General features: G+C 37.3%; 1 protein-coding gene and 1 non-coding gene across 29 annotated transcripts; both read left to right on the top strand.

The window, feature by feature from the left end:
• Positions 1 to 924: 924 nt before the first annotated feature.
• On the top strand, positions 925 to 1,031 carry LOC118488548. Its single transcript, XR_004885092.1, has one exon. It is a non-coding gene; the product is annotated as a small nucleolar RNA R71 (small nucleolar RNA).
• Positions 1,032 to 7,158: 6,127 nt separating this feature from the next.
• LOC110928625 lies at positions 7,159 to 11,978 on the top strand. 28 transcript variants are annotated; one of them, XR_004882945.1, is made up of 12 exons: positions 7,384 to 7,638; positions 7,729 to 7,806; positions 8,344 to 8,606; positions 8,703 to 8,888; positions 9,134 to 9,270; positions 9,347 to 9,445; positions 9,524 to 9,639; positions 9,716 to 9,797; positions 10,103 to 10,228; positions 10,781 to 11,233; positions 11,321 to 11,432; positions 11,519 to 11,978. XR_004882945.1 is itself a non-coding variant. In XM_035984877.1 (4 exons), the coding sequence occupies exons 1-3, from the start codon at positions 7,384 to 7,386 to the stop codon at positions 8,446 to 8,448; spliced, it is 438 nt and encodes a 145-aa protein (XP_035840770.1). In that variant the 5' UTR covers positions 7,372 to 7,383; the 3' UTR covers positions 8,449 to 8,606; positions 8,703 to 8,795. The 28 variants fall into 28 exon arrangements, 1 of the variants encoding a protein (XP_035840770.1); XR_004882948.1 differs by lacking the exon at positions 9,134 to 9,270 and having other exon boundaries at positions 7,159 to 7,638; positions 7,712 to 7,806; XR_004882942.1 differs by lacking the exon at positions 9,134 to 9,270.
• Positions 11,979 to 13,277: the final 1,299 nt, after the last annotated feature.

Here is a 13,277-nt window from a genome sequence, read left to right as displayed (position 1 = left end):
CGAATTAACCTACCGGGGTACAGAACCGGAGGAGCCTTGGTGGGCTCTTGAAGTAGAGGAGAAGCCTTATCTTGTTGGGCAGTGTTGTGCTTTCCTCAGCTGGTGGTGGCGGAGCTTCCGCGGGACCCACGGTACGGTTTCTTAATGTTATGAGATGAACTTGAGCTTTTGGATTTGTTTCGGTATTACTTGGTAACGCGCCTTGTGGTCTCTCAGAGAAATTTTGAGCTAGTTGACTTATTTGTTTTTCAATGTTTTGTATACTAGCTTGTTGATTTCTATAATTTGATTCCAGTTGTTGAAACCGATCCGAGTTTTTCTTTTGAGTGTCGGAGATGAGGCGAGATATAGTATCTTCAAGCCTTTCTCGTCCACCTTGTTGTTGAGGGAAATTTTGTGACTCATTTCTTGGTTGTTGAAAGTTGGTTCGTTGATTTAGACTTTGTTGGTTACTATTATTGCCAGGTTCTCTCCAACCAAGGTTAGGGTGGTTACGCCATCCTTGGTTGTAGGTACCCGTTGGGGGACCCGACGGCCTAGGTCTATTATCAATGTAGTTTATCGACTATGTTTGATCATCTGTTTCTTTCATACAACTCCAATTTTCATGTGGCCCACCACACCTTTCGCAAGCCATTACCGAGACCGTTTTTGTCATTTCTAACTTTTTTAATTTTTGAAGAAAGGGCCTCGATTTGGGCTTGTAAAGAAGTGCTTTCATCAACCTTATGGGCGCCCGGGGCAATAGATTTATTGCCTCGGGGAGTGTGCCACTGAAAATTGGTTTGAGCAATTTCCTCGATTTGATTGTATATTTCATGTGGGCGGCGATTACCTAAAAGTCCCCCGGAGCTAGAGTCAAGAGTTTGTCTCGTGCGTAGCAACAACCCATTATAGAAGGTGGATACTTGTTGCCATACCGCAAGACCGTGATGGGGACACTTTCGCAATAGCTCCTTGAACCTTTCCCAAGTTTCATATAAGGATTCCCCATCTTCTTGTGAATATGTATTAATTTCAGTCATTAATTTAGCCGTTTTAGCGGGAGGGAAATACTTATATAGAAATTTTTGGGCGAGTTCATCCCAGGTGTTTACCGAACCAACTGGGAGGGCGTTGAGCCAAGCTTTTGCTCGGTCTTTTAGCGAAAATGGAAACATTCGAAGGCGAATGGCGTCATTTGATGCTCCATTGATCCGAAAGGTATCACATATTTCTAAGAAATTAGTAATATGTAGATGGGGATCCTCGTCCGCAAGCCCATGAAAGGTTGCGGAGTTTTGAAGCATTTGTATCAAATTTGGCCGAAGTTCGAAGTTATTGGCTTCAACATTCGGTGCATTGATAGCGGCGCCGAGATTACCTACGGTGGGTCGTAGGTAATCCATGAGGGTACGTTGGTCCGCAATTGGAAGTGGGTCCCCCGAAACCTTCTCTTGGTTTTTAGCTTTAAGTCTTTTTCTGAGAAAGCGTTCGGGTTCTTCTAGAGGTTCTTTTATGTCTTTATTAGAACTGGAGCTCATACACTACGTATAAGGTTTAGATGTGGCATCTGGTTCCAAATCCTGTAATAAAAACAGAAAAAAATGTTGGTCAGAAAGTTCACCACGGCCCCGTGCTCACTAAACACAGCCCGTGGTCGGAGATACAGCGATTGTTTTCCGGATCCCTGTTACTGGAAAGTTGGACACGGCCCCGTGTTGCACCGACACGGCCCCGTGCTCAGCCCTCTGTAACTCGGAAAATAAAAACTGCCAGTGATACTGCTGGGCACGGCCCCATGTCCGACCAGGCACGGCCCGTGCTGAGCTCTGCAGAAGCTGAAAAATTAAGAAAATCCTAAAAAAATTAAAAAAAAAATTGATTAGGCCGTTGATTCCTAACTTTCTTAAAATCCTTGTGTCCCCGGCAACGGCGCCAAAAAACTTGATGTGTGCGAGGTGTATTATATTTTAGGTATATATTTTAAGCCCTTTTTACACTTTTTAGCCAAGTTTTAAATTTATAAAACACGATATTTACTAACACTAAACACACATATGGGCAAGTGCACCCATCGTGGACGTAGTATAGTGTTGATAAGATACCGAGGTCGTCCAAGGACACAAGAGCTTTTAGTACCGGTTTATCCTCAACGTCTAACCAAATCAAAATGTTAGAAAAAGGTTTTTAAACTAAGAAAATAAAGCTAACTAAAATGCTGAAAAATAAAATAAAATAAAAACAGATAGACAAGATGAATCACTTGGATCCGACTCGTGTGTAGTGTAACCTTTGATTATTTTCGCACTTTTGCACTTGTTTAAGAGATTATCTTAGTTATTGTAGTAGGCCCCTCTTTTGAAGGCGACGTTACCCTCAACCCAGTAGTTTGAGTCAGCAAGGATACAATCCTAAAGGGTCGGATTATTGAAAGATAATTAATTAAATTATTAATGCATAATGTGGTAGGCCCCTCTTTTGAAGGCGACATTACCCTCAGCTAAGTAGTCTGAGTAAGCAGGGATACAATCCTAAGTAGCTGGGTTAAAGTTTCAATAGTAGTTTAACTTATGAGGGGATCAAAGAGTTTGGACCCCCACCATCCAATACCTTTGGGTATTGAAGGAGGTCCTACTAAATTTGACCTAGATCCTTTGTAGGATCTATACACTGAACAATGGCAAGACTCTTACCAAACCGTTCCCTTAACCCCCGACCAGGTAGTCAACATACCTCCATATAGACCGTGGAGATATGAATGGTGAAAATATTTTATTTTATATAGACAGTAAAATAATACCAAGACACCACGGACAAACGATAAGGAAGAATCACCTTCAACATAAGAAACTAGTAATTAAAGTCATTAATACAAAACCAATTAAAAAGTGCAAAAGATTAAAAATAAAAAGTATTACACTAAACACTTGTCTTCGCCAAGTGATGTAAGAGACTTAGGCAAACATGGCCTTTGATTGTCAAGAACTCTTACAATCAATCTTGGATCCCGAGACGACCCACACACTCTATGATGGATAATGGATGATGGTGGTGGATGATGGTGTTATGGTGGTGGTGGGTGGTGGGTGAAGTGTGAGAGAGGTGGTGTGCCAAGGGATGAGTTGCAAGAGCTCCAAACACTCCTATTTATAGGCTGAACAGAAGCTCGGGCACGGCCCCGTGTCCATCTGACTCTCTCTTCATTAATTGTAATTCGCAATTACAATAAATGCGCCTGCAGGAAGTTGACCACGCCCCCGTGTCCGCTGGGCACGGCCCCGTGGTGGGCAGTAGAAGCTTCTATGGGTTTGTCTTTTCTACTGCTTCTTGGGCACGGCCCCCTGCTTGCTGAGCACGGGGCGTGTTCAGTCTTCTGTCTTCTTTGTTTTGCTTGGGAAGATGCTGTCGGGGGGTCGGGCATTTCACTTTTGTTTCATTTCTTGTATTTATGTTAGATTTTGCTGTCTTTTTGCTTCTTTTGTTATTTTGAGCTCATTTAATCCTGAAAATACAAAAGGAAGACAAAAGCACACTTTTTCCAACTTTAGTACTAAAAAAGGGTTAGTTTTAAGCCACAATTGATGTAATTTATATGTTGCATTTTGTGCACATCAACTCCCTTTCATGGGTCAGGAGTCTACCATGGAGTTGGGTCAGGGTCAGATCTTTGAACTCAGCTGAATTTCTAGTGACAAAAGCAATTGTGTCCCATTTTTCAGGTAGTGATCTAAGAAACCTGCTATTTTGAGTTGCATTCGGAAATGTAACTTTAACAAGCCTTAGTTCACTAATGAGACAGCTAAAACGTTCAAATTGTTGGGTTAATGATTCACCCTTGATGTGACAAAATGTTTCATACTGCTGATTCAGAATTTCCCAGTTGTTTTCAATAACCTCTTCTATTCCCCCAAATTGTTCCTTCAATGCATCCCATAATTCTTTGGAACTGTTACAATGTAACAACCCAGCATAGATTTTATTTGGTAATGCAGATGCTATGATGCTAAATGCTTTGGCATCGAGTTCGAACTTTTGAAAGTCAGTTTCAGTATAGTTTTCAGTTGGTTTAGGTACGAACTTCTTTGCATCCTCAGCACTTGGCACCATAGGAACATGAGGACCAAAAACAACAGACCTCCAACATCCAGTATTCTGTTGAGCAAGGATGTGACCCATCCTTCTCTCCCAGATGTTGTATTCATTACGTTTAAGCATGGGTGGTTTGAAAAGAGAGCCAATGTTATTTTTATCATCTTGTGATTGTGATATCATCCTGGTTGTTTTACAGGAACTGATTAATCAACTTTAATGGTGATTAATCCTTGCTCTGTTTTTCAACGAAACGAACAAACTATCAGGATCAACGATTGCGAGCTGAACTATTTATGTCAAAATGATTGTTAAATCAAATTTGACTGTCCAAGCTCTGATACCAATTGTTAGGATCTGAGTTTGATTTTGATTATGTTTTACGTTTGAATAAAGATGAAGATGAATGAGTTGTGCAGCGGAATTTAGATGGAAGCAAACTTTTCACAATCAAACAAGAGAAATGCTTTTAACATACAAGTTTAACATTGAACCGAATGATTGAATTTATTTTCAAACAACGATTACAATTTATTACATAAAGTACACAAAACTACTGCTGCATCCTTCCACTGCTGTGAACCCAGCATCACTTGTCATGATCAGCAGTACTTGACTCAAGGTAGTAGATCGAGCAGCTGGGCTTTAGTTCTTCATCAATCTTTGACTTGATCAGCAGTTGTAGGTCAGCAGTTTGTATGATCAGTAGATAGGAGGTCAGCAGATGTTGAAACCACTTTCAAGGGGAGAGACTTGTATGCATAACATCTGCTTATTCTGGATCCACTGCTCTGATCCAGTTTTGGCTTTAATTATCTGTTCCTTTGGTAGGGTTCAATCCCAACATTCAGTCACCGTATTAACGCCAAATTTCTTCACTTCCCTAATAATGTTTTGTATAGTAGTGTAATTGGATTAAAATGGTAGCAGAAAATGAATATAGCATGTGCAGACGAAACATATACAGAAAAACTTCTACAAGCAACAAACATAGCATTTCTGAAAACTAAACAATATGTCTAAGACAATAACAGCATATATAAGTTTTAGAGGAATCCAAACGACATAAGAACTAAAAAGCATATCACAGCGCTGTAATAAGTTATGTAAACTAAGAAGACAACTCACTGTATTCTTATCCACAACATGGTTCCGAGTTGGGTATCAAAATATTAAGCAAGTTGGAAAAGTAAAATTTATCCATGTAAGCGCTAAGACAGAGTTAAGGACATATGAAATGGTTCGATTGGCTTATATTTTCTAGATTGATCTGGAAGATGTTGCTACTTTTGGGCACATTCTCATGTCGGCATTAGGGGTGTGAACAAACCAAGCTGCTTGTGAGCCACTCAAGATTGGCTAGCTTTTTTTAGAGCCGTAGAGCGGCTAGCTAAAACCTTTAACCGAGCCTTAGGCCGAGCTTCATATACCCAACCTAAACTGAAGTTCGTTCAAAGAAATGACATCCTTAATTTGATTCTCCACCTCTGTCAAAAAAAAAAAAAAAACAAAGAGAAACAAGGGTTCAGAAGACTATCGCCATAACATGCCTATGTGAATGCTCGTGTACAACAACCATACCCATTATAATGCCACCTATAGCGAAGCTATTGATAGGGTATGGGGAGGGTAGGATGTAGGCAAGCCTTACTTCTATCCTAGGGGATAGAGAAGCTGCTTCCGGTGAGACCCCCAACTCCAAAACCATAACCAAGACATAAGCTTCTGAAAAACATACATAAGCACACAACTACTAAAAAAGGTAGAAACAAAAATAATAAAGATAAACACATAAATAAATAAGTATTTGTTAGTAAAACTCCGACGCAAAATGGGTGAAAATCTATAAAAAGCTATTTAACACCTCATAGAAACTGAAAAATTAAGCTCATAAGACAAGAACCAAATCAAAACCAAGCCAAACTCCTAAAAGTCCTTAATCTTAATCCTACGTCTCCACGACGTTCTGTCCTCAACCATGTCCTCATAGAGGTGCAAATCTAGCAAATCTTGCCTAATCCGCTCATCCCAAGTCATTTTTAGCCTGCCTCTACTCCTCCTTCTCTCTACAATGAGTGTTTGAACTATTCTAACAGTGTATGTTTTCCGGCGAAGAATCTTCAAATCTCCTTCCGGCGACCTCCAACAACTGCATCGGGCGAGATAAAGAAGAAGACGGAGTTTTTAAGACATCGAGTTCCGGCCAAGTTATGGCCTAACGAAGATGTTGTAAGGACCAATGCTTCAGATCATCTACGGTGTAGCTGGTTCTTTGTCCGGTGAAGAATGGTTAGCTTTTTAGAAAAAAAAAAAGGATATAGATTTGAGAAAGTGAACAAAAGAAAGGTAGATATGAGCCCTCATCTTCTGGATAAAATTATAAAATGCAAGAACAAATTGTTATTATAAATGAAAAACAACATGTGGTTTGCAACTTTGAACTGCAAAATATAAAAATATGAACCCACGATTTTCTAGATATATCAACAATTTACAGCAATATCATCGTAATGCATTTTATTCATACGAAATCATTTTCTTCAGATCATAAACAACTAATTTACAGCAACATCGTCATCAGTCAAAAACTAACGCACATATATAATTGCATTTCATCATGTAACAGAACGAATTCCTACTGAAATCATCTCCATCCGATTATCAAATACATTTCAGCAACATCGGCATCGTTCAAACATATTAATACATACATATATAGGGGATGGATCATGAGAAAACTAGTTTAAACGAGAAAACCAAAAAACTAACTAAAAAACATACCAAATTTTTTTTTACAATTTTTTATAAAAAAATCGCTATTTTTTATGTATGGAAAAAATTAAAAAAAAAACTTGTTGTATTACACATGTGCACTAATACGGATATAATGCGCATGTGTAGTATACATATAATGAACATGTGCAGTACAACAAAAAAATTTGAAAATTTTTTTATATATAAAAAATAGCGATTTTTTATAAAAATTTGCAAAAAAAAAATGGTATGTTTTTTAGCTTTTTCTTTAGACTTTTTTAGTTAGTTTTCTAGTTTTCTCATTTAGATATAGTTTTCTCATGATCCTCTCCCTATATATATATCTATATCTATACCACTTTATAATACATATAGGAAGGACTTCTTAAAGTCCATAAAAATTCCCTTCAAACACCCTTAAAACATGGTTTACAACCCTCTAAAGCACAAAATAATTTACACTTCCAATTATGCCCCTCCAAAACTTTTAGCTTTTATCCGGATCCATCATCAGTCGTCCATTTCCTTTATGTCTTTACACGGATCATGATCTGACGGATGATGTATTTTTCACTCGGATCCACCTTTCCCCTTCATTCTCTCTCATCTCTCTCACAACTCACATCTCACCAGTCTCTCTCTCTCTGTGGCGATTCCAGATCCAGATCTGGATCTAGGGTTTCTCTGCTATCTCTCTCGCGATCCAAGCTATTCAGATCCGCCTTTCCATCAAGATTGAAGCGGTGGACAAAGATTGAAGCGGCGCGAGCTAGGGTTGTTACGAGACTCAGGTTAACTCCAGCAAGAATTCCGGTAAGCCTCGATTAGTCGATTCAGTTGCATGTTCCTTTTTAAGTTAGATCGGCATATGTTGTTTCGGTTGAAGCTATTTCGAAGTTACAGAAGTCTGGTGAGGCTCCGGCGAGTTCTCCGGTGACTGATGAAACTTCGTCTATATCTAAAGCGGCCTTTGGCTTGCTGGTAAGTGCGCGCACCTTTCGTTCTAATAATATTGGTGTGTTAAATGTTTCTGTTGTGCCATTTTAATTCCTGTTGGTTAAAAAAAACCTCCAAAAATCTGGCTTGTTTACTATCATAATCGGAAAATCAAGTTAATATATTGAGTTTAAATGTTATTTTCTCTTGCATCTTTAATATGTCTAGGAAATATAATGAAGGATAAAAAATGTGTAACTACTGAAATTGTGATATTTTTGTCATCCCTTACACGTTGGAACTTATTTGTTTAGATATATGTATAAATGTTGATGAGATATCTACTCTGTATATGAATTTCTAGATACTTTAATTCCAAATTTCAGTTGTATTTTTTTTAATTCTTGAAAATTGTTCTTTATAGATCTTCTGTGGATATAATGTTTTAGCTCTCTTATAAATAGCATAGGATAGTGAAATGTTATGATATGAGAATGAAAATTTTCAGGGTAATGCCTTTCGTTAGATGTACCTATTGATTTTAAAAGTAACTGGTGTGGTTATTTCTAATTATGTTTGCAGGTTAGTGGCCCTTCAGGGCAAATGACTTGGATTCGAGGCGGCCCAACAAGTTTGGATATTAGGAATATAAAAGAGGCTATTGACGAATGGAAGCGGTGGTGGTGACTACCGACGGCGGAGATGACCTCCGGTCGCCGGACAAGTGATGATTGACGATGATAGTTGCTTGGGTGCTGGTCTACCAAGTTTGGATGCAACTGGAGGTTTGGTGAGGTAATTCGGTTCAATATGCGTATGTTTGGAACAACTACTGTAAACGGCAGGTATGTTGACTTTAAATCACGAAGTGTTGACTTTTGACCTTTTTACCGGCATCACACAGTATGATTTTTTGATGAAAATATTATGAAATACATCAGGTTGAAAGGTGGGCAAAACAATACATTGCTTCTACTGGTGAAGGAAAATCCGAAAGGAACCCTAAAATGTTAACATTGATTGATTGGATACGTAAAAATATTTCGTCTGAAGATTCTTCAGGAAGCACGGCAGGTCTTCTCCACGGTGATTTTCGGATGGATAATTTGGGTTTTCATCCTATTGAGGTTTGTATTTTAATATTATTTTGCACTCAAGTTCATTTATATGTTCGTTAATATTTGAATAACATGTAAAAAATTTTAATCACAGGATAGATTAATTGGTATTCTTGATTGGGAGTTATCAACTCTCGAAAATCAGATGTGTGATATTACATACAATTCTATGCTAAACTACCTTTTGTTTATGATACTAAACTCACATTTGTAAAGTCGAAATAAGCCCTTTTATTTTGTTTTCTTTCTGCCAGTTGTATATTGCAGATTTTTCACAGGGTAAAGTGAAACATAACAATGGTTTTGAACTCGACATTTCTGAAGGAGTTCCTTCTTTAGAAGAACATCTTGCAGACTACTGCTCTGCTGCCATAAGATCATCTCAGATGATGTTAATTATTCATTTAATACACATAATGGATTACTAACCGTAACAATACCTAACGTTATTTTTTATTTTATTTTAGGGAAGACAATGGCCTGTTGCCGGTTGGAAGTTTTATATCGCATTTTCACTTTTTCGTGGTGCATCAATCTTAGCTGGTGTCCATAGTAGATATATCATGGTATGATGGAATTATATTTGTGTTTGTATACTCAAAATGACTTGAAAAACGTTCATAAATTTCTTTTACGTTTTTCAGGGTAATGCATCAGGTGGAAAGCGCGCTCAAGATGCAGGGGAAAAAGCCAATGGTCTTATACAAATTGCGTGGTCTTATATACAAAGGGAAAATGTTCTGTCACAATCCTCCATCTGGTAACTCTATTTTTTATTTTATTTAAATATGCGAGTGAGTTACGCACACCCTAACGGACATTATTTTAAAAATCAGTTACAAAAGGAAAAGATGAAGGGCTGGAAAGTGGAGGGAGATTTATTCCGAATAAAAAATGATGACAGTGATCTGGTTTCAGGTATGACTCTTTCTCTACATGCTTTTATATTATTATGACGCATATATTTTGGATTGTATGCAATTAGTTTTACACCTAAGTAAATGAGGTTGGTTGTTAAAGTTAGTAATAACATGTAAGTTGATTCGTATTTTACACCTAATAAAGATGGTTCCTAAATACAGGAAAAAAAGCTTAAAGTTTATTTCTTTTTTGTGGAGTTAGCTTTTTTTTTCTTCGTCTTTAAACTATCGTTGCCTTCCATATGATACAACCGAAAACCTTTAACATGTAACATTAGCTTATATTGTTTATTATCTTTGTAGGAATTTTCCTACATGGCCTTGTTAGTTTTGTGGCTCTAATTCAACCTGATCTTCCCATCTTCAAGAAAAGGGGTGTTTGGGAGAAACACAACGCCTATGTGAGGGACATACTCTATTGGACCAAGGGTTAGATTACAAGTCAAATAGGTTCAGGAGTAAAAAAAAGAAAGAGGCCGGCTTGGTTTGGGCCACCCCACAAACCGCTTTGTGTCCATTTTTTAAAATATGTAAAGTTAGGGAAGAGCAGTTGGTACTTGGTACCGAATCATACCGTATTGATTGAATTTGGGTACCAATTCAGTACCATTTTTGATGTTTTTCGGGATCTGGTTACTGTACGGTATCTTACGCACTTTTTACCTTTGAATACCGTACTGTACCGATACCGGTTTCTTATCGAACACTTTTGATACCAGTACTGGTACCTATTTTTGACGATTTTCGAGATCGTTACGTTACTTTCGGTACCCATATAAATTTTAACAGTTAGTTTCGAGCGACTCTCAAACCTCTTTTTTTGTCCATTTTTTTAATTATGTAATTTCACTAAGTGTGAATATGATTACTAAATCTATATTTTATAATAAAAAACTTAATTTCTAATAAACCAACTTAGGAGGTTGTATATATTGTAATACACTTGTGTTGACTTTTGACCTGTTATCGTTTTTTGTGCAGGATACCATGTATGAAATGAAGCTTTACTCGACTATGTGGCAATTACGCTTAGTGTTGGGGTGCTGAGCTTATAGAAGAAATCGGTTTAGATTGGGTTGATTTATGCTTGTTGGGGGAAAACATGAAAGTCATGTTCTTAACTAGAAATTGGAAAAAAAAAATAGCGTTTTTAGTCCATACACAATTAAATAAACTAACTAAAAAGTTTTTTTTATTTTTAGTGCCCAATTAAATAAGTTTTCTTTTATAACCAAAAGTGTAAACTTTTATTAAAATCTCGAGAGTTATAAATGCGTTTACTAAATGAATAAATAAAAAGTTACATAATGAAGTCGATGGCTGCATGTGACACGTTCCGTTCAACAGCATGATATCAATGTCATGATGGCTGCATGTGACACGTTCCGTTCAGGAGCAGTTGAGCAGCTTCGCACTCATGCGCGTAGGCTTCAGGTATATGATGGATTGATGGTTCATTTTTTTTATTCTGATATATTCATGTATTGTAGTTTTTACTTTTAAAACATATCTTGCTTTCAGATCCCGATATTTGAAAAGGGATATGAGAAAGACCCTGCGATTGTTGCTAAGGAAGCAATTCAGGAAGCCACCCGTAACGGATCAGACGTTGTTCTCAGCGGGTCGCACGCAGGTATTGTTCATAGCTTCATATCCTATATTTCTATCTCGGATCATTTAAATAGAATGTATTTTTACATAATTCTAAGACATTTGCAGGACAATGAACCGTTGATGCGTGCACTATCCAAGCTTATATACGTCAACAGTCCAGATCTTGTACTTTTTGTCGGGGAAGCATTGGTCCGACAACAATATCTCCTATTTTGGTTGTATAAAATCCTTTGGGACATGTGTATAGTTCTTACGGTGGATGTTGTGGTGATTCCCAACAAAGGGGGCGTGGCCATCTATTGAAGTCATCACAAGTGCAAGTGGGTTTCGTTCTTGGTAGATTTGGATATGTTTCGGCCTCGGTCAAACGGGTCAACACTATTAATCATGTGTATTTTTGCAAAATTAGGATGCTTTTTTGCTTGACTTAAATTAGGACAAATGCAGATGTCCTTATATTGATCCTTATCTTTGTATGTATAACTGTCTCAAGCGGTACAATGATATATTTGGTGTGTTTTGTTTCCAATGACAATATTTGTCAATAACAAATTTGACATATTCAGGCTTATGTCTAAACAATTAGTTGAACTTTTTCTGTTGCTTACAATCAAGAGAATAGGGTGGGTGTGTTAACAATGGCTGGAAAAGGTGTTACTAGCGATAAAAAATGTCGTCTTCATCATAGTCCACAAAACCCCCCAATCTTGAAAAACTAATTGAACCACCACTGTCAAATTTAAAACCCATATCCAAAGCAAATAAAAAAAAAACAATCTTTAGGCCAGGGATAATTTGAACTTCATTTAAAATGTCGGATACTGAACTTCATTTGTAGGAGTAAGTGCCACTTGGCTATTATTTTCATAAGATGTTAAGTTGCATAGGTAGTTTTTATATTGTTTTAAATTGCCGTGGGATTCTCACTCCATTGGTTATTTGTACAATTAAGTCGGTTAATTCGGTTACGGTTTTGTTAACATTTGAGCAACAATGCGGGACTACCAATTCTTATTTTTTCAACTTCATTGCAAAAGGTTACTTTAACATCGATTTTTATAGAACTTGCATCCTTTTTCTACGGATCTATGATAAGTAAAAAGAAAATGAGGGTTTGTTGCTATAATGCATGATATGTACATCAAATGTACTTCATATTAATAATTAAAATATTAAATAAGTTAAATGTTTATATTATCGATATTGTAACGAACAACACCAATATCAACCGAATATTTGCCGGAAAGCGTAGGTAATTCCCACTAACATATCACGAATAAGAAAACTAACTTAAGTACTATATAATATATCACGAAATGACTGATAAAGTAACGGTAATCTAACGGATTGGTTTGATTAGTTTTGAGCTTATGGTGTGCTTTTGTTGGTTTGGCGTAGTGCGGTTTGTTTACATCCTTTTAAAACTCTTTAAATCCCCATGACCGGTTTTGAAGTACCTTAACCGAAAATTTGGATTTTAGTTGTGACCCAACTAAACTGAACATTCTCATGCACACCCTTAGAATTACTAACAAGTATTGTGTTTTCCGTTGCATCGCGAATTTCGTTTTGGTTATGGCTTAAAACCAAACTACCCCGTACATAGCCCTAAGCTCACCAACCTAAGTGATACGTTTCTGTAGGTCCCTTTTCTCGGAGGATCGAGAACAAACCTAAACCTTGTTATACTAACCCACTTGCGAGTGCGGAATCCAAGCTAGCGGGCAAACCGGAATGATGCAAGAACAAACACAAGAACACACAAAGTTCACCGATTAACACCACTGTATTAATACGTATGAAGGTTTACGGTTACAAGCACAATGTTTACAATCTTGTTTGCAAACTCTCTAAAGTGTGTGTG

This window comes from Helianthus annuus, chromosome 16 (genome assembly GCF_002127325.2).
Source record: "Helianthus annuus cultivar XRQ/B chromosome 16, HanXRQr2.0-SUNRISE, whole genome shotgun sequence".
Taxonomy (NCBI): domain Eukaryota; kingdom Viridiplantae; phylum Streptophyta; class Magnoliopsida; order Asterales; family Asteraceae; genus Helianthus; species Helianthus annuus.
The sequence above is the reverse complement of the archived record's forward strand: the minus strand, read 5'-3'. Positions and strand labels throughout refer to the sequence as shown.